At 49.3% G+C, this 20,211-nt stretch overlaps 1 protein-coding gene across 1 annotated transcript; it reads right to left on the reverse strand.

Moving 5' to 3' along the window:
- Positions 1–7,389: 7,389 nt before the first annotated feature.
- Positions 7,390–12,646, reverse strand: LOC125729446 (germinal-center associated nuclear protein-like; the record flags this gene model as incomplete). The annotated part of the gene is made up of 9 exons (XM_049005680.1): positions 7,390–8,469; positions 8,563–8,713; positions 8,809–8,988; positions 9,177–9,306; positions 9,390–9,641; positions 9,745–10,135; positions 10,210–10,260; positions 11,437–11,470; positions 12,456–12,646. Coding segments are annotated over 9 exons (1,539 nt in total), but the record flags the coding sequence as incomplete, so codon positions are not given.
- Positions 12,647–20,211: the final 7,565 nt, after the last annotated feature.

Genomic DNA, 20,211 nt, shown 5'->3' on the forward strand with positions numbered 1-20,211 from the left:
AATCTGACTGGTTCAGATAGACGACAGACAATCTGACTGGTTCAGATAGACGACAGACAATCTGACTGGTTCAGATAGACGACAGACAATCTGACTGGTTCAGATAGACGACAGACAATCTGATTGGTTCAGATAGACGACAGACAATCTGATTGGTTCAGATAGACGACAGACAATCTGATTGGTTCAGATAGACGACAGACAATCTGACTGGTTCAGATAGACGACAGACAATCTGACTGGTTCAGATAGACGACAGACAATCTGACTGGTTCAGATAGACGACAGACACTCTGACTGGTTCAGATAGACGACAGACAATCTGACTGGTTCGAGATAGACGACAGACAATCTGACTGGTTCAGATAGACGACAGACAATCTGACTGGTTCAGATAGACGACAGACAATCTGACTGGTTCAGATAGACGACAGACAATCTGACTGGTTCAGATAGACGACAGACAATCTGACTGGTTCAGATAGACGACAGACAATCTGACTGGTTCAGATAGACGACAGACAATCTGACTGGTTCAGATAGACGACAGACAATCTGACTGGTTCAGATAGACGACAGACAATCTGACTGGTTCAGATAGACGACAGACAATCTGACTGGTTCAGATAGACGACAGACAATCTGACTGGTTCAGATAGACGACAGACAATCTGACTGGTTCAGATAGACGACAGACAATCTGACTGGTTCAGATAGACGACAGACAATCTGACTGGTTCAGATAGACGACAGGACAATCTGATTGGTTCAGATAGACGACAGACAATCTGATTGGTTCAGATAGACGACAGACATCTGATTGGTTCAGATAGACGACAGACAATCTGATTGGTTCAGATAGACGACAGACAATCTGATTGGTTCAGATAGACGACAGACAATCTGATTGGTTCAGATAGACGACAGACAATCTGATTGGTTCAGATAGACGACAGACAATCTGATTGGTTCAGATAGACGACAGACAATCTGATTGGTTCAGATAGACGACAGACAATCTGATTGGTTCAGATAGACGACAGACAATCTGATTTGGTTCAGATAGACGACAGACAATCTGATTGGTTCGGATAGACGACAGACAATCTGATTGGTTCGGATAGACGACAGACAATCTGATTGGTTCGGATAGACGACAGACAATCTGATTGGTTCGGATAGACGACAGACAATCTGATTGGTTCGGATAGACGACAGACAATCTGATTGGTTCGGATAGACGACAGACAATCTGATTGGTTCGGATAGACGACAGACAATCTGATTGGTTCGGATAGACGACAGACAATCTGATTGGTTCGGATAGACGACAGACAATCTGATTGGTTCGGATAGACGACAGACAATCTGATTGGTTCGGATAGACGACAGACAATCTGATTGGTTCAGATAGACGACAGACTATCTGATTGGTTCAGATAGACGACAGACAATCTGATTGGTTCAGATAGACGACAGACAATCTGGTTCAGATAGACGACAGACAATCTGATTGGTTCAGATAGACGACAGACAATCTGATTGGTTCAGATAGACGACAGACAATCTGATTGGTTCAGATAGACGACAGACAATCTGATTGGTTCAGATAGACGACAGACAATCTGATTGGTTCAGATAGACAGACAATCTGATTGGTTCAGATAGACGACAGACAATCTGATTGGTTCAGATAGACGACAGACAATCTGATTGGTTCAGATAGACGACAGACAATCTGATTGGTTCAGATAGACGACAGACAATCTGATTGGTTCAGATAGACGACAGACAATCTGATTGGTTCAGATAGACGACAGACAATCTGGTTCAGATAGACGACAGACAATCTGATTGGTTCAGATAGACGACAGACAATCTGATTGGTTCAGATAGACGACAGACAATCTGATTGGTTCAGATAGACGACAGACAAATCTGATTGGTTCAGATAGACGACAGACAATCTGATTGGTTCAGATAGACGACAGACAATCTGATTGGTTCAGATAGACGACAGACAATCTGATTGGTTCAGATAGACGACAGACAATCTGATTGGTTCAGATAGACGACAGACAATCTGATTGGTTCAGATAGACGACAGACAATCTGATTGGTTCAGATAGACGACAGACAATCTGATTGGTTCAGATAGACGACAGACAATCTGATTGGTTCAGATAGACGACAGACAATCTGATTGGTTCAGATAGACGACAGACAATCTGATTGGTTCAGATAGACGACAGACAATCTGATTGGTTCAGATAGACGACAGACAATCTGATTGGTTCAGATAGACGACAGACAATCATTTTTCATTCTGCCCTCAACATTTTCTTTGTGTAAGAAAGAAAATTTTGTACAATCATTGATTACTCGCAAATGTTAATAGTCATCCGCTGTTTATCTTGAATATGTAAAAGCAGTGCGCGTATATTTCCTCGTTAGTATAGTGCTGAGTATCCCCGCCTGTCACGCGGGGGCCGGTCGCGTATAGCCATAACACAGTGGCAGCCAATGAAATTGAAGGATTTTTTTTGCGAAGCGAAGAGACCCTCCCCGGCGCTGCAAAATCTCCGTTAATGATTTTTTTTCTGATACATTTCAAGTTAGATTGAAATGCTAATCATTTTGAGGCATGTTTTCAAAAAAGCATGAACAAATTTCTCCATTTCTTGTAATCACATTCATCCATTATTCTTCGTTTTCTTGATATTGATGTATTTAATAAACAGCTTAAAACTATGGTTACAATTTTATTTATTTATTTATTTATGTCGCTGTGGTAATTAAACAGACATAGACAGTTATGAATAAAATGTATTGTTTATTGAGTCTATTTACACAGAAAGAGACAAGTACTCAGGTTCTCATACTCAGGGGTATGATAAGATATACATCCATCCATCCATCCATTTTCCAAACCGCTTATTCTACTGGGTCACGGGGGTCCGGAGCCTATCCCGGAAGCAATGGGCACGAGGCAGGGAACAACCCAGGATGGGGGGCCAGCCCATCGCAGGGCACACTCACACACCATTCACTCTCACATGCACACCTATGGGCAATTTAGCAACTCCAATTAGCCTCAGCATGTTTTTGGACTGTGGGGGGAAACCGGAGTACCCCCCACGACGACATGGGGAGAACATGCAAACTCCACACACATGTGACACAGGCGGCGACTCAAACCTGGGTCCCAGAGGTGTGAGGCAACAGTGCTAACCACTGCACCACCATGCCACCCCCAAGATATACATTACCGCTCAAAAGTTTGGGATCACATGCAAATTTCTTTGTTTTCCAAAGAAAAACACATTTTCATGCAATTCACAAAATTTTATCCACATCTACATATAGAGGCCTATTATCAGCAACTGGCAGTCCTCTGCATCAATCTCCTGGTATGTCTGACTGCTTATTCTTTAAATATTGCTAACACATTTTGGAGGTTTGGTTTGGGTCATTATCCTTTTGTAGGATAAAACTGACCCCAATCAAGTCTTGTCACAGGGTATATAATTGAACGGTAGTGTATGTCAAATATTAAATAGATGAAATGATTAATTTTCTTAAACAGCAGTGTTAATGCATGCATTTTGTAGCATGTTAACAAATGACTCATTGAATCCTGAATCAAAACAAAAAGCATAATTAAAAATAGCATTGTTATGACAATACTAACAGTGATGCTGCAGCATTTTAACAACTGTCAGATAGTTAGACATACAGTACCAGTCAGTAATTTGGACACACCACTCTGCCTACAAAGGGACTGGGTCATATTACCTGGATACTTGAGCTAAACCCAGTAGAAATGTTTTTCAAGGAGTCTGACCAGAGAGTTAAAGAAAATCGGCTGAGTGCTCAGCATATATGAGACGGCTCCTTCAGGAGAGCTGGAAAAGCATTCCAGGAGGCCACCTCATTAAACTAGTATAAAGTAGAAAGCAGGATCAGTCAGTCCCTGGAGCAGCTGGGGTTAAGGGCCTTGCTCAAGGGCCCAATGGTGGGATCACTCGGCCAGCCCTGGGATTTGAACCGGCAACCTTCTGAGTTCCAACAGAATTGTCCCCCCCAACAAATTATTTTTTTTAAATAACTTTTCTGAGTAGTGCATAATTCCATGTGTATTACTTTATAGTTATGATGTCATTATAAATATTATAAAATGTAAAGAATAGTACAAAGAAACAATTCTATAGGTAGGTGTGCCCAAAACTCCTGACTGACGCCGTAACACTTTCTTAGACTCACCACACTGGTTGAGGTGGTGATGAGACAAGAGAGATTTAGCCAGTGGATAGGGAATGATTAATAGGACAGATCTGAAAGGGTCACGATGGGGAATTTAGCCATTGGGGTAACTGCCCCACACTTTGAGAGATGCTCAGGGATAATTTATGACCTTAGAGAATCAGGAACAAACAAGGAACATATTAACCATATGTTAAAATGCTGCAAGTGTATATTCAAACAATACTGAACTATAAAGAATATAAAACAATCTTTACTTTTTTTGTTTTAAAAAAAAACTATGCTTGCCACTTCTTTAAGAAAACCTACCTAACAGCGGCAATTTTTACAATCTGATTGTAACCCACCTGTTGCCATGCATTATTTGTCAGTGAAAAATGAGCCCAGACACAAAATAGCTGTTCTTAATAAAGTGGACAGAGTGTATATGGAAAACATTTACAATTTTTACAAATAACGCTGCTCTTGAAGTAGCAGGTAGTGTGTTACTTTTTTCTCTCCGCTGACCAACGCTGCTTTTCAGCCTCATAAAAAGGAGATTTTTGAAACTCCCTCCAGGTCATCTCTGGCTGCATAGTCTTGAACAATGGAACAAACAGAACACAGGCATCAAAACGGGCCTGAACGTGGCCAAAACAAGATGAATAATAAAGAACTTGGATGAAAAATTCTGATCATGACATCCAGAATTATCCTCCATAATTGAAGGGAAAGAACCTTTAGCATCATGGACTCCAACAACTTGCAAACCTGAAAGCAAAGTGAAAAAACCAAAAATGAACCACAAATAATATTGATTCCTTAATTTATACTGAATCCTGAAGAGTGACTGTTTGTGTGTGTGCATGCATATGAGATTCTCACTCATCGGGCCTTCGGTTTTGGAAGGGGACCAACAAAGCATCATCCTCTCCAATTCCTCATCTTCCTCTATTTCTATAAAACAAAATAGATATGAATAAAAGACATAATCAATGCACAGAACCACATATATGAAACTGTCAGCCAACCTGGAGGATTAGTAGAAGTGTCTGGAAGTGCTGGTCTTGAGGGAGCAGAAGCCTCCAGTGTCATCTGAAGATTGCTGTGCTTCAGCCTCAGGTACTGCTGTAGTCGGTACATTTTGCTGCCTGGTACGCATTGTTGTTTGAGGATAACAGCCTCATACCCATCATCCCTACTGTCCCAAATATCCTTCCAGGTCTTGCCAGCACGGACTCCAAACCCAACCAAATTCTCATCCTCACTTTTGACAGGTGGTAGTTGACAGGCGTAAAGAAACACAGAAGGGCATGGAATTATAAACAAGAATTCTGTGATCTGACACCTTTGCCATTTGGTAGCAAAGTAAGTGTAATAGCTTCTAACTGACTTGCTTTAACCTAAAACAAGGTTTGTTTGAACAACTTTAGTAGGTTTAATACTTAACGATTATGTGAGGAATTCTTTAATATCTAAGTTAACGGCAATGCCAGCAAACAATATGCATAAAAAAGTTGTAGTTAAATATCAATGACTTACAGGAAAGTTACCGTCACAGTACCTTGCATATAGGAACGTGCAGAATTAGTATATGTATAATACACTATATATATAAGGTTAGTTTATAAACGGTAATCCAGTTTATTCTGTCTCATCTGCCTAGACTCATTCTACTTGACCAGTGTATGCTCGTTTTACTGCAAATTACTCGTTTTCCATAAATGGACACTGTCTAGCTTAATAAATGTACTGCTTTACCGGGCCACTAATAAAAGATACTTTTGGATTCCTCACGATGAGTGGAATTCTTATAAACGGTACCCGCCTTAATTTCCAAAGTCAAACATGTTTTTATTTAAATTGTGCATTAAAAATTGAATATTAATTATTAAATATTTCAAAAGCAATGCTACCTATGGAGCGAGTGAATAACTACTTCAGCATTACACAGAGAGCTTCGCGAGGGGCTCCGTAAAACGTACAGCATCCAGTTCGATTTTGGAATGTGAAATACATCGGAATATTTAAGAAAATATAAGATTGCTGTTCAGTTTACCTTGGAAAGTCGTCCTTTCCGTTCGACCAGGCGGTTTTTCTTTTAGGTGAATCACCAAATTTACTGAAATACTACTCACTCTCTGCTGCTCTTTTCCAAAATCCAGTTGTGTCGACTGTCGGTAGTGATAAGGGTAAAACGTCATTGGAGGCGTCGAAACAGCGACAAAACATCAACCAGCGGCCGAAAGAATATTACATCCGTACTGTTAAGCACTACCATTGAAAATGAATGGGAAAAGTTAAGGGAAGTTAAGCTAAACTATTCTCGCCGCCCGCGCGGGGTCTCAGACACCACGCACGACGTAACTGGCCTTCCGACGCAAGGGATATTCTGTTCTCCGAAGTAAGCCGTGGGTTCGAATCCCACTTCCGACAAAAGTTCTTCAATCACCACAGCAGCATTTGAGCAACTGATTGGCTTTAATTGCTTTGTTTTATTGTTGCGTTTCAGGCAAAACTACATAACACTTAAAGACACTTCGGGCATGCAAATGGAGAACGAAATTATAGTTATACCGAATCTCCTACACACAATACCAAGGTTACCAACTTTGCTCAGCTGACCGGAGTGAGACGTTCAATTCGCCACAAGTCTGCACACCCAGATAACACGCATATAAAACGTATGCAACAGTTGTGTTACCTTTTAAATAGTCTGTAGGTTTTGCAAACTACTCTAACGCCTTTGGTGTCGCTGATTTTACGTTTATACTAGTGTAAAATAGACTTGCCGTAAGATTTCTTTGCGCCAGCCTGAGAGTCTGAAAACACCTCACACCAGATGCATGAGAGATGGAAGCCTGGAATATTCAGTCGAATCAGATCAAATATGATGCTAAGTTAGTACTAAGTTAAAATATGTTCCGCACTTGTAACATGCACCCATGATTTGGAACAGTCAGCAGGGGGGGGGGGGGAGGGATTATCTGCTCCCTGCATTTAAAAGTGCATAACAGAATTACATGACAGTGAGCGCAGGGGCAGGTAGACATTATTTCAACAAGCAGAAAACTATCAGAGGAAGCAGTTCATAATGAACATCATACAGAATACAGGAAGTCCCCAGAATAGAAGATCCATCCTAAGTCAGTCTTAAAGTCAAATTTATTGGTGTGAGAAGAGTAATACTACAGAACATTATAGTACAGTAATATTAAAAATAACTGCATACAGTACTGTACCTCAAGCCCACGAAAGAATAAAGCAGGGTGATGTTTTCATGAGCATCATAAAGTAATGCATATGTTTGATATTAAAAATAGTTTTAAACTAAATTAGTATGATAGGATCTAAGGCCATCTGCTTTTAAATGTAAAATATCTTAGCTACATCAAGTCAGTCGAATATTCTTAACCAGCAGACTGTCTGTACATATGCAGATGGCTCCCTGCTGCCACCTGTAGGGCATCCACGGGCATATTTTCTTAAAAACCAGCCAGCCAGTTTATAAAAGGAACTCAGTGGCAGACTGAACTGAAGATCACAGCAGTTCACTAAGCAATTACATGAACTTTCTTTAAGAATCTAAAAAAAGACATACTTTTGCAATGGTGTACAATGCAGATATTACCTAAATTGTTAATTTTGACCAACAATACACAAGGTTAAAGAAACAGCAGTAACAACCCCACGTATGAGTGTATAATATGGGCAAATAACGTCACAGGTTTTAAAGATTCTGCAGCAAATTGTGATTCAATTTAAAAGTACAATAAACAAAGTTTCATGATGGAAAAAAAACAAAGAAATAGCCATGGGTTTCTAAATACAATAACATTTTAATATTTAAAATTTGCACAAAAAAAAAACCCTAAAAAACTGTCCATTTCCTATGACATGTTTTTCCCCCAGTTACAACACTCCCAATGTTGTGTAAATTACTGTACATCATACTCTTCAAAGCAATATATGCACAAGTACCACACAACTAAATATACTGCAGAAATCAGGCATAAGAGAGACAACTTGTGGCAGTCAACGGCAGACATCAGGTGGGTCACATGACACTCAGTCATCAACAATGTCCAGAAGGCAGCTTAGCTTCAGCTCACATGCGAGCTCCTCCTCCCGGCTTGCAGAGATCAGCTGCTCCAGCTCCTGTAGACGCCTCGCCATAGAACTGGCAGCTCCCCTGGCCTGGTCACTGAGGACACTGCGCTCCTTCTGCTACAAAAATGGGCACAGAAACAGTCTCAACTGATGAGCACAGGGTACTTGGGGTCTTAAAATGTGAGCAACTGTGTAGCACAGGGTCAATACCAGGGCAAGTGCAGGTGGGGCAGCCATCTTTGGGGAGGGCACTACGATCTCCGGTACAGACAGTAACGAAGAAGGCAAGAAAAGTGGTGAGGAGGAAGAGGAAGGGCCCAGGGACTCGACGTCAAGCCAGGTACGCAGCTGGTCCTCGAACCTGCAGATCCAAGTCAAACAGGAAATGGCTCAATGTTTATGCCACAACTCACATGAGAGAGTACACGTGTGTAGCATGTCTGTTCTCTGTCAGACCTGCGGCTCTGTTCTTTCTCCTCCTCAATGCGAGCCAGGAGGTCCTGGGGGCTGGAGGCAGCATCCAAAACAGGGGCAACACCGGATCCGGACTCAGGGTCCTCAACCATGCTGTGAAACAGCTTCTGTTGAAGACGTGGCCTGGCCATTCGAGGATGAGGCCACATGCTCTGGTGACACCTGCAATGGCAGAGACTTTGGATAAGAAGCCAGTATTGTACACCACTCTTGGGGATATGAGCAAGACTGGAAGCTGATGGCTTTCCCTCTTCTTCCATTTAATAGTAAATAATATTCATTAAATCTGCAGGTCACTGTTAACAGTCTATCTGGAATGTGTTAGATTTACATGGCTGGCTGGCTCTTACCCTGCCTTCCCCTGCTGCTTGTCCCTGTGCGTCTGCTTTACGGCATCCACCCAGCAGGACGGCAGTATGAAGCCCTGCAGCCCATCGCTCAGGAAATACACCGAGATTTCTCCGTCGTCACTGATGACATCTGAAGATGGTGGGATAGGTTCACACCTGCATGGCATCCCCAGTAGGCCCCCCCAAACGTCAGACCCACCCCACCCCCCTCACCTTCACTCACGGGGCACCCAGGAGGGTTCCAGTCCCGGAGTTGGTGCTCTACACAGAGCATGACAATTTCGTCCCAGGGCACCTCCCAGAAAGTGGGCTCCTTGTCCGGCCCCCCACCTCGGCCCACACAGTCCTGACGCAGCCTCTCCAAAAGGTTCTCCAACTGGGACATAAGGAGTGGCTGGCTGTGGTAGGACCATGGGATTTGAGATACGTACTGGAAGATGGAGGCAACCAGCTGGCTCCAAGGAGCTGGGTGGGGGGAGCGGTGGCAGCAGCAGAAATTTAAGGAAACAGACTAAGAAGCAGCCACTTAGCAAGAAGTCCGAATTCCGAATCTGAGGCATGGACATACCCCCCACGGCTGGCAGCGGCCAGTCGGGCAGCCGCAGGCTCAGGACTGCCCCCTGGAGCCACTCCAGGTGCTCAGCCGAGTTCCAGAGCAGATGTGGTAGGCAGTCACCACCCCCGGGCACCGAGAACTCTGCCACGGGCCAGGAGAGGCCAGCCAGACTCGGGGACGACACAAGGCCAGCCAAGAAAGCCAGGACAGTGTTGTAGAGGCCGATGACGGGTGCAGGGCCCTGGGAGGGCAGTCCCGCCATGTCACGGTCCCTCCGATCACGGTGAAGCCTACCAGCAAACTCGCGGCAGACCCCGGCCTCCACAACCTGCACCAACGTCTGCGAGACGAGCCGGGCTGGTGCCGTGGAGCGGGCAGCGAGCCACCTGACGGCATGGCGGATCTGCGGGGATACGGGGGTGATAGTCAATGGGATGGTTCAATCTTACCGAGGCCAGCGACAACATGCACACTCACCTGCTCGGATCCTTGGGGTTCGTTCGTGGTCTCGGGGATATGGACGAACATGTACTCTGAAATCAAACCTTCCTCAATGAGTGTCTGAAGCATCAGGTCTTACAGGGAAAGGAAACCGATGGTCAGACAGGAGGAACAAACCAACTGTATTAGCTCTGCATACGTAAACATAGCCTCAAGAGAAATGCTATAAGTAAAGTAAGCGAATCCCACGCGACACCTGTTGTCATAGACACGGTTAGTGTCACACCTTCCTCTAGCCGTTCATCGCTGGCCCTGTGCCCAGCCTGCCCTGGGACCACCACCACCAGAGGAAGGGCCTGTGGCCAGGCATTAGCCTGCTGGATCTGCCGGAGCTGCAGCAGGGCGGATAACAGGAAGATGTCCCCGTCTTCCTCATCAGCCCCGGGACTGACTGCCGAGGGCAGCAGCATCAGCAGGGCGCCCATGCCCATCAGCCCCTTCCGCTTCTCCAATGCCAACTGGCCTTCCTCGCTGAGGGGCCCGCGGGCCACCTGACCCACAGTGAGAAACATGGCCTCACTTCCTGCACTTGCACCCTTCGCAAACATCTGTGTTACCACAGGACCTGCTAATATCACATAGTGCCAGACTATGCTAGGCTATGTTAAGCTATGCTAGACTAACATTAATGACAGAACATGCAACACAGGGGCATGAAGCCTGTCGATATTCATCGGCAAGTTCCCCCCTATCTGCCACACCTTCACACACACGTGCACTGTGTGCATGCGCTCCCCCACGCTCCGCAGGCCGCTGCTGATGCTCAAGGTTTGCATGTGTCCGTTGGGGACCATCTCCCTGTGTTCTTGCTTCTCCGAGTTACCGAATTTGGACTCCAGCCATTCTGTCAAAATCCTGCATCAGAGATGGGAGGGGGGCACAAATGTAAGCTCCAGGACCTCTAAACCCAACTAACACCCAATCCCTCCCCGAACGACACCCAGTTCCCCCACTTACTGGTTAGCAACACTGGCATCTCTTTCATGATCACTTGGCAACAAGAGGGCTGCCTTCCAGAAGATTGTGTCAGATGGGTTCGAGACGCTTGCTGCCACCAGACTGAGCAGGTCCAGTGGCCCCCACACAGATTCGCTGAAGTGGATGGAGATGTAGATGAGCACATGGAGAGTGATGGATGGCTAACAGCTACTCTACAGTAGCACCATACCTCAGGAGCTGCTGGTAGAACAAGTGGACCTTCATCTGATGCTCGGTTTCCCTTCGCATCTTCGCCAACCTGCAGAAGGCAGCAGAGTGTCAGCATCGGTACACTTAACACTACAGCAAATCAATGGCCAGCAAAATAAACGGACAGGACGGAAGTCATTTTGGGAAGTACTGTCTAATTCAGCAGAGGTGCCCCGATCCAATATTCAAGATACCTAATCAGACGGATCGGACATCGGCCACATGTGACCAATCCATGTTCAATAATTATTTAGTTATTGCCAGTCTATTTCTTCTTATACTGAGTGGTACAATCAAATCGCACAACAGCTTTCCCCCCTTTTTTATTTTTTGTGGCATTCAAGCTGAACGTTAACGCTTCCTCGGTTTTTTGACACTCAGTGTGTGTGAGTGCAGTGACTTCCCCTGCTATGACGTCATGTGCATGTCCTTTGTAGTGGAAGGATCAGGTGATGGTAGCAAATGCAACTTGCATGCTTGCGAAGCAAACTAACATGTCTAAAACCTGGAAGAATTTTATGCTTGAAACAACCAGTAGCACAGCGATTTGCGATCTTTGTAAAAACAAAGTAACATTCAGTGGAAAATCCCACTAATAGTGCACTCAATTAAGGCAATGCAAGTAATATGAAAAAAAGCGATGGTTTGAAAGCCAGCTTGGGCTGTTTTGCGCACTCGCTATAGCTTGATACACGAGGTGCTGCTATCACAGTGAAAAGTGACGCATGCCACTTGGGTGTACTTGTGAAGATATTCAAACAACTGCAAAATGTCTCAAAAATGCTCAATACAAGATGCACAAAAGAGGTGGAACAGTATCTTATGTATGTTTCTTGTGGGCTAATTAAAACTTCTTTTCCATTTGTATTTACTAGCTTGGAAAAAAAAAAAGAGCTTTGGTCCTGGATCATACTCATAATCAGCCAATACCTTATGTTCAGGTATCAAGATTATATTGGCACTGAAAAAGTGGGATCGGTGCACCTCTATTATGAATATTATGTCAGCATTATTATGCTGTGAGAGAGATGTACCTGGTGCAGGAAACAGAGAGGTCCCCAGCGTGCCCCAGGTTGACCACGCCCCGGGCCAGCCTGTCCAGGCAGGGTGAAGGGGGGGCACTGGGGGCCAAGGCCTGCAGCCTGAAGCGGGGGTCCACACAGCCAGGGGCAGCAGGAAAATCACGCATCTGTCGCTTCAGCTGCCTGCGCACGGCCACCACATCACGCCACCTGCAACACATGCACAGGGTGAAGCCCGGTTGTCGGCGAGCATGTGGGCAAAATATCTGGTCCCCTTACCACTGCCCCTTACCTTTTGATGAACCTGCGTATACTCAGAAGCTCTGCTTCCAGGACGTCTTGGGCCAGCAGGGTGAGCTCACCACACAGCGTCTCCTCCAGCAGTACCTCACACACGTCTTGTGAGCTGCGAGCCACACATTCTGCCTGCTCTTCTTGGGCACGCCTGGCACGAAGGGGCATGCGTTCAGCCTATATACAGTTATCTGAACACTCTCTATGACCTCTGATCCCCCTTGGCTCACCAGTACCTGATCTCTGTTGAGGCAGTCTCCACGATGCAGTCGCGCAGCACCTCCTGTGTGATCTCGGCACACAGTGTCTTGCTGAGCCGGGCCAGGAGCTCCTCGTGTTCCTGCTTTCTCCTGACAGAGACAGGCCCATCAGATGGCACATCCCCTCAAAATGCACCCACCCCTCCTCCCCAGCCCAGACAGGTGAGGCCTACCTGGCTTCCTCCATCCTGCGCTTCTCCTCAGCGATATGCTCCCTCTCTGCCTGGATCTCGGCAGCAGAAACCTCCCGCAGCATCTGCTCCACCACCTCACTCAGCACTGCCTCCACCTGGCCGTTGCACATGCTGCAACAACCCATCCACATCACCAAACTGGTGTTGGTTGAGTGTGACAACCCTCTAGAGGCCACTGCTCCCTATCTGGCTCACGCTCCTACCTGAGTGCAGCAGAGATGTACTCGGCTCCGGTGGCAGCCACGTCAGCCACCTCGGCCTGCACTACCTCCTCCAGCATGGCCTCTACCTCCGTGGCGATGTCCTGCAAGGGGGGGGGGGTTATTTGTCATTACTATGGCAATACCAACACACTGCTACTGGGTTGACACGCAGCAATGAGCAATCTATCACCTGCTCTGTGTAAACGGGCTCCGGTGGGGGAGGCGTAGGTGGGGCGACTGGTGGTGCCTCCGACGGAGATGCCCCAAGTGCTCCACTCTCCTCTCTACCAGGGAGGCCAGCTGACTCCGCTGGGTCGCTCGGCATCTTGGATCGGTGCTGGAGGGCCCGCGCATCCAGCTCAATGGGGGGCCTCTGAGGGGAGGCTGCTACAGCGTGGGCAGGAAAAATGACAAAATTACAATCAGAGGCCAGAAGGTGGACAAAGCGTAACAGTTAGCGGAAGGTGGAGTGCAGACGCACCAGCCCTGGGCACACTGCCTGCCTCCGCTGGCTGCCCATCCCCACGGTACTTGTTGCGGCTGTCAAAGCTGTTGACGGGTGTGTGTTGGGGTGGGTTGGGCAGTGGCGCGCCGTTGACCACTTGGCCCACCAGCACCTCCCGCTTCCTTGCGATGGCCACAGAGCGCTTTGGACGTGGCTGGATCTCAGGCTCCTGGTACGCTGTCCGGCTTAGCTCCACCATGCTAGGGGGAGGGCAGAGCTTCAATAAAATATACCACCCATCATAGATTAGCACCCCCATCAGAGATAAGCCACCCTGCCCCCAACACAAAAGGGACAACGAAGCACAGCCCAGCCTTACCCTGCATCGACCGCGAGCCCATACTGCAGCGCGAGGTCCGAAGCCTCGCCGGCATTCTGGAACATGAGCATCCGGACCAGGTCTTCGACCGGGAATGTGGTGGAACCACGGGAGCTGTAGGCCACATTCAGGGCCCGCAGAGCCTCACGGCGCACCTGTAGGGGGCACCAGAGCGGTCCAGGTAAGTGAGGTATTGGGGCTGATGAGGATGTAGGGAGCGGAGCAACGGCTCCCCCACCTGGTCGAAGTAGCGGTGCAAGATGCAACCAGCCAGATACGAGGCCACCTTGACCAGCTTGAAGAACCTCACGAAGTTGTTGCTGTTGACAGCGGCAAAGGCCTGGACAGCAAACTTCACCTCCGGAGAGTTTTGGAGCTCCGCCCGGAATTGCTGCACCTCCCTGCAGGTAGGGAGGGAATGAAATGTCAGCTGGAGAGGTGCCACGGTGACACGGGACACCGACTGCCGGCCAGCCACCCACCGGAGGATGTCTCCATCATTGAGCTTCAGGAGCACGCTGTACTGCCGAAACTCTGCCTCATGAGGGCAGTAGATGTTCTTGCTGGCCAGGTCCTGGTACATCTCCTTGAGGCTCTGCAGGCATTTGGTCAGGTTTTCATTGTTGATCTTAGCATCAAAGGACATCATGGGCTCCTGGCACAGGTGGTGTGCGCAGTGGATGTGGAAGCGGGCGCACTTTTCAATAAGGGACACCGTAAGCGGGTCGCACAGGTGCTGCTGAGTGATATCCTGCAGATGGCCCAGAAAAAGGATCAGGACGAGGCCCGCAGGGCACAGGAATAATGAGACACGGACTAATGTTGCTCACCTTCCGGATACCTCGTGTGCGGTTCCACACAAAGTCATACCAGTCACGGTAGTTGTCCTCACCCTGGTCCATGACCTGGGTAACCAGGTAGTTCATGGTCATGTTCAGCACAGTAAGGGGCCGCAGTTCATGGGGGAGGGGCTCCTCCTGGTCAGCAGAGGACCTGCTGTACTCCTTAATGGCAGCAGTGTGGTCCACCTGCGTGGGGTGCAGAGGGTGATTTGCAGCCTGTGGTCTGTCAATTCATGGCGGGGAGGGGGAAGCATTAGGAAAGAGGGGCAGGGGTGGTGATACCTTCTCCGTGTTGGGGATGACCTCAAAAGAGCTCAGTTGGTTCCGGGTCTCCCTCATGTAACGCTCCTTCTCCGGACACATGTCAGGACACGTACCCACAAACACCTTGGACAGATCCAGGTCGGTCCTCTTGGGCCGAGCTGTGCCAGAGGAGACCGTGTCAGCTGGCGATTCACTTTGGGGTGGGAGGGGGGGGTGGCTCAGCAACGTGACCCTAGGGGGACCTACCCTGTCGCAGGATCTTGTCCCGCTGCTCTAGCAGACGATACTTCTCCTCTGCGGTTTCAGCTACCTGGCCAATCAGGTGGAAGAGGGGAGAGGGGAGGCTGCTGGCTAGATGTTCGGATTCGAGGCCGTCTGGGCTGGGCTCCATCTGCGGCTCACTCTCAAACTGCAGGGCCTTTGTCGCCAGGGGTTTCTTGGCTGGTGACCTGAGAGGGACAGACCAAAGGCTGAAGAGCTTCTAAAAGCTGGCAAAACCTGGGCTCCTTTGAACACCTGGCCAGTAGGGGGCATAGCAGCCAAAGAACTCAGTTTGACTTTAATGTCACGAATCCGAGCCTGAGGTAAAGAGTTTCATTACCAGATGACCTAACATAACTCAAGCTGCTTGGAAAAAAAACAAACAAAATGTATACATAATAAAAAACCAGAGTGATCCAGATTTTTTTTTTTTTTTAAAGAACTTGCATTGGGTTTCAAAAAGGTGATTTTCTTCCCTAACTTAATTTAATAAAGACCCGGCCATCTTATTGTAAAATTGAGTTATTTACTCTTACGGTAAGAGAATGATTTAAAGACAAGATTACCCTCTGGATAGGGATGAGCTGGAGGACCAGCCGGAGGTGGATTTGGAGAGGGCTTTGCAGACAGGGGCTGACTCAAAGCCTCCTGCCTGGCTCTGAGGATCAGGGTCATCTGGAGGCCTTTGGCCCTTCTCTCCTGGACCTAAGAGACACACAGAACCAGTTCATCGAAACAGCTGACATGGGAATGAAAGGCTGCAACGAGTCACAAAGACCCCGCCCTGGCCTTGGCTCGATGCACAGATAGAGAGCACCGTAATAGTCACTCACTCTGCTTCTTCCTCTGCCAGAAGATGGTGAGCTCATGCCTGCGCAGCAGTTTGCCCTTCTTCTTGGCTTTGGCAGCAGAAGCCTGAAAGATACCAAAAGTCAGTGAGGAAAGCCCGGGAGATCATGGACGAGACCACAGCCTAATGAGTACAGCGACCAAGCCCCCCCCCCAAAGGTGTGCAAAGCCATTGCTCACATGGTCGTGGAAGTGCACTATGGCCAGGTTCTTCTGGGGCCTGCAGAAGATCCGCTGCACACGTCCGAACTGGCGGAAATGTTCCCCCAGGATGTCCTTGCTGTTAAGACTGGCTGGAATGTTCTTGCATTGGAGCACCATGGCTTCGGAGGGTGACATCCCCCCCAGGCTGCCTGTGCTGTCCAGGCGGCGGGCACGTCTCACTGTTGATGCTGCCTCAGTTTCGGGATCTGTGGCAAGTGTCACAGAGTTCAGTTTTTCAGACTATACTTGGCTTCGAACCCAATGTGCTTCTTCCTGGGAGTACTCACCCAACTCCTCCGCCCTCTCAAGGACCTCCCGGGTTGGGGCCTGTGACCTTGGCGGCGTTGAGGGTGAGTGGCTGGTGGTCGGTGCCATCGAACCCTGGTGCTCCGCCTCCCCCCAGTCTGGCTGTGGCTCCTCACTCCTCTTCGGCTCTCGCCGGGTCTGTAGGGCCGGTGTCTTCAGGATGCTGGTCAAGGCACTGCGAAAGATGCTGCTGACAGGCCCCCGGCCCCGGACCAGGGGCCTCTTGGGAGGGTGCCTGGGGGCGGAGTCAGCACCAACTTGGGGCTCCTCTGATAAATGCTCCACCATCTCCTCCTTCCGCTTGGTACCCTTAGCCGCTGCCTCCCCTGCATTCTCCCCCTCATCGCCCCCCCCCCCCACGGACCTCACCAGACACAACCCCAGCGTCAGTCTTGGGTTTTAGCGGACCAAAGCTGACAGCACCAAACAGTGGCCGGGGCTCATGGAGGCTAGAGGCAGAGTACCTGGAGACAGAGGCGGCCTGGGAGGTCCCCCCACCCAGGCCACTGCCAGCACCAACGGAGGGTGCTGCTGGTTTCGAGAAGCTGAACTCCTGGGTGGTGCTGGGATGTGCATCTTTGGTGGGGAGGATGCTGCTGGACACTGCGATGGGCTGTGAGAAGCTAAAACCTAATGCTCCAGAAAGGAACTCAGAGGCAGCAGGAGCAGGCCCACTGCTGTCCATACTGGTAGCGGTGGTGCTGGATGGGCTGGAACAAAGGCAGAGGTCTGGGGAAAAGCCGAGTTCTGGTTAAAGACAGAGCTCTGACCGACCCCGGCCGGCTGCCCGAAGGAGGGCGGCGGGCCGAACCTGGTGTCGCTCTGTACAAACGACGGGGTCTGACTCCCAGAACCGGGCATGCCGAAGGTCGGGGCCTGTCCAGACGCCGTCCCGCCAGGCTGCCCGAAAAGGGATCCGGTCTGGCCGAAGGCAGACGATGTACTGAAGAGCGAGGTCTGGCCGGTGCCCTGGCCGAGGGCAGGCGGCTGCACGAAAGGGGCGTTCTGCTGGCCGAAGGAAAAGAGCCCCGAGGTCGGGGCGCGCGGAGACTGAAACGCTCCGCCTTGTGTTCTGCCGAAAAGCCCAGACGGATTCATTGTGTAAAAAGCCCAAAAATACGGCCTTCAAAAGTCGAAACAGAGTTCTTACAGCGCGGTAGATTTCGGCGTCCTTCGGCCTGGGAGATTATATCCGCGCCTGTGTCACATCTGCGGAAATATACAAACTGGCAGCTCCCCTGGCCTGGTCACTGCGGACACTGCGCTCCTTCTGCTACAAAAATGGGCACAGAAACAGTCTCAACTGATGAGCACAGGGTACTTGGGGTCTTAAAATGTGAGCAACTGTGTAGGCACAGGGTCAATACCAGGGCAAGTGCAGGTGGGGCAGCCATCTTTGGGGAGGGCACTACGATCTCCGGTACAGACAGTAACGAAGAAGGCAAGAAAAGTGGTGAGGAGGAAGAGGAAGGGCCCAGGGACTCGACGTCAAGCCAGGTACGCAGCTGGTCCTCGAACCTGCAGATCCAAGTCAAACAGGAAATGGCTCAATGTTTATGCCACAACTCACATGAGAGAGTACACGTGTGTAGCATGTCTGTTCTCTGTCAGACCTGCGGCTCTGTTCTTTCTCCTCCTCAATGCGAGCCAGGAGGTCCTGGGGGCTGGAGGCAGCATCCAAAACAGGGGCAACACCGGATCCGGACTCAGGGTCCTCAACCATGCTGTGAAACAGCTTCTGTTGAAGACGTGGCCTGGCCAGTCGAGGATGAGGCCACATGCTCTGGTGACACCTGCAATGGCAGAGACTTTGGATAAGAAGCCAGTATTGTACACCACTCTTGGGGATATGAGCAAGACTGGAAGCTGATGGCTTTCCCTCTTCTTCCATTTAATAGTAAATAATATTCATTAAATCTGCAGGTCACTGTTAACAGTCTATCTGGAATGTGTTAGATTTACATGGCTGGCTGGCTCTTACCCTGCCTTCCCCTGCTGCTTGTCCCTGTGCGTCTGCTTTACGGCATCCACCCAGCAGGACGGCGGTATGAAGCCCTGCAGCCCATCGCTCAGGAAATACACCGAGATTTCTCCGTCGTCACTGATGACATCTGAAGATGGTGGGATAGGTTCACACCTGCATGGCATCCCCAGTAGGCCCCCCCAAACGTCAGACCCACCCCACCCCCCTCACCTTCACTCACGGGGCACCCAGGAGGGTTCCAGTCCCGGAGTTGGTGCTCTACACAGAGCATGACAATTTCGTCCCAGGGCACCTCCCAGAAAGTGGGCTCCTTGTCCGGCCCCCCACCTCGGCCCACACAGTCCTGACGCAGCCTCTCCAAAAGGTTCTCCAACTGGGACATAAGGAGTGGCTGGCTGTGGCGGGACCATGGGATTTGAGATACGTACTGGAAGATGGAGGCAACCAGCTGGCTCCAAGGAGCTGGGTGGGGGGAGCGGTGGCAGCAGCAGAAATTTAAGGAAACAGACTAAGAAGCAGCCACTTAGCAAGAAGTCCGAATTCCGAATCTGAGGCATGGACATACCCCCCACGGCTGGCAGCGGCCAGTCGGGCAGCCGCAGGCTCAGGACTGCCCCCTGGAGCCACTCCAGGTGCTCAGCCGAGTTCCAGAGCAGATGTGGTAGGCAGTCAGCACCCCCTAGCACCGAGAACTCTGCCACGGGCCAGGAGAGGCCAGCCAGACTCGGGGACGACACAAGGCCAGCCAAGAAAGCCAGGACAGTGTTGTAGAGGCCGATGACGGGTGCAGGGCCCTGGGAGGGCAGTCCCGCCATGTCACGGTCCCTCCGATCACGGTGAAGCCTACCAGCAAACTCGCGGCAGAGCCCGGCCTCCACAACCTGCACCAACGTCTGCGAGACGAGCCGGGCTGGTGCCGTGGAGCGGGCAGCGAGCCACCTGACGGCATGGCGGATCTGCGGGGAGACGGGGGTGATGGTCAATGGGATGGTTCAATCTTACCGAGGCCAGCGACAACATGCACACTCACCTGCTCGGATCCTTGGGGTTCGTTCGTGGTCTCGGGGATATGGACGAACATGTACTCTGAAATCAAACCTTCCTCAATGAGTGTCTGAAGCATCAGGTCTTACAGGGAAAGGAAACCGATGGTCAGACAGGAGGAACAAACCAACTGTATTTGCTCTGCATACGTAAACATAGCCTCAAGAGAAATGCTATAAGTAAAGTAAGCGAATCCCACGCGACACCTGTTGTCATAGACACGGTTAGTGTCACACCTT

The sequence above is a fragment of the Brienomyrus brachyistius genome, unplaced genomic scaffold (assembly GCF_023856365.1).
Source record: "Brienomyrus brachyistius isolate T26 unplaced genomic scaffold, BBRACH_0.4 scaffold673, whole genome shotgun sequence".
NCBI classification, from domain to species: domain Eukaryota; kingdom Metazoa; phylum Chordata; class Actinopteri; order Osteoglossiformes; family Mormyridae; genus Brienomyrus; species Brienomyrus brachyistius.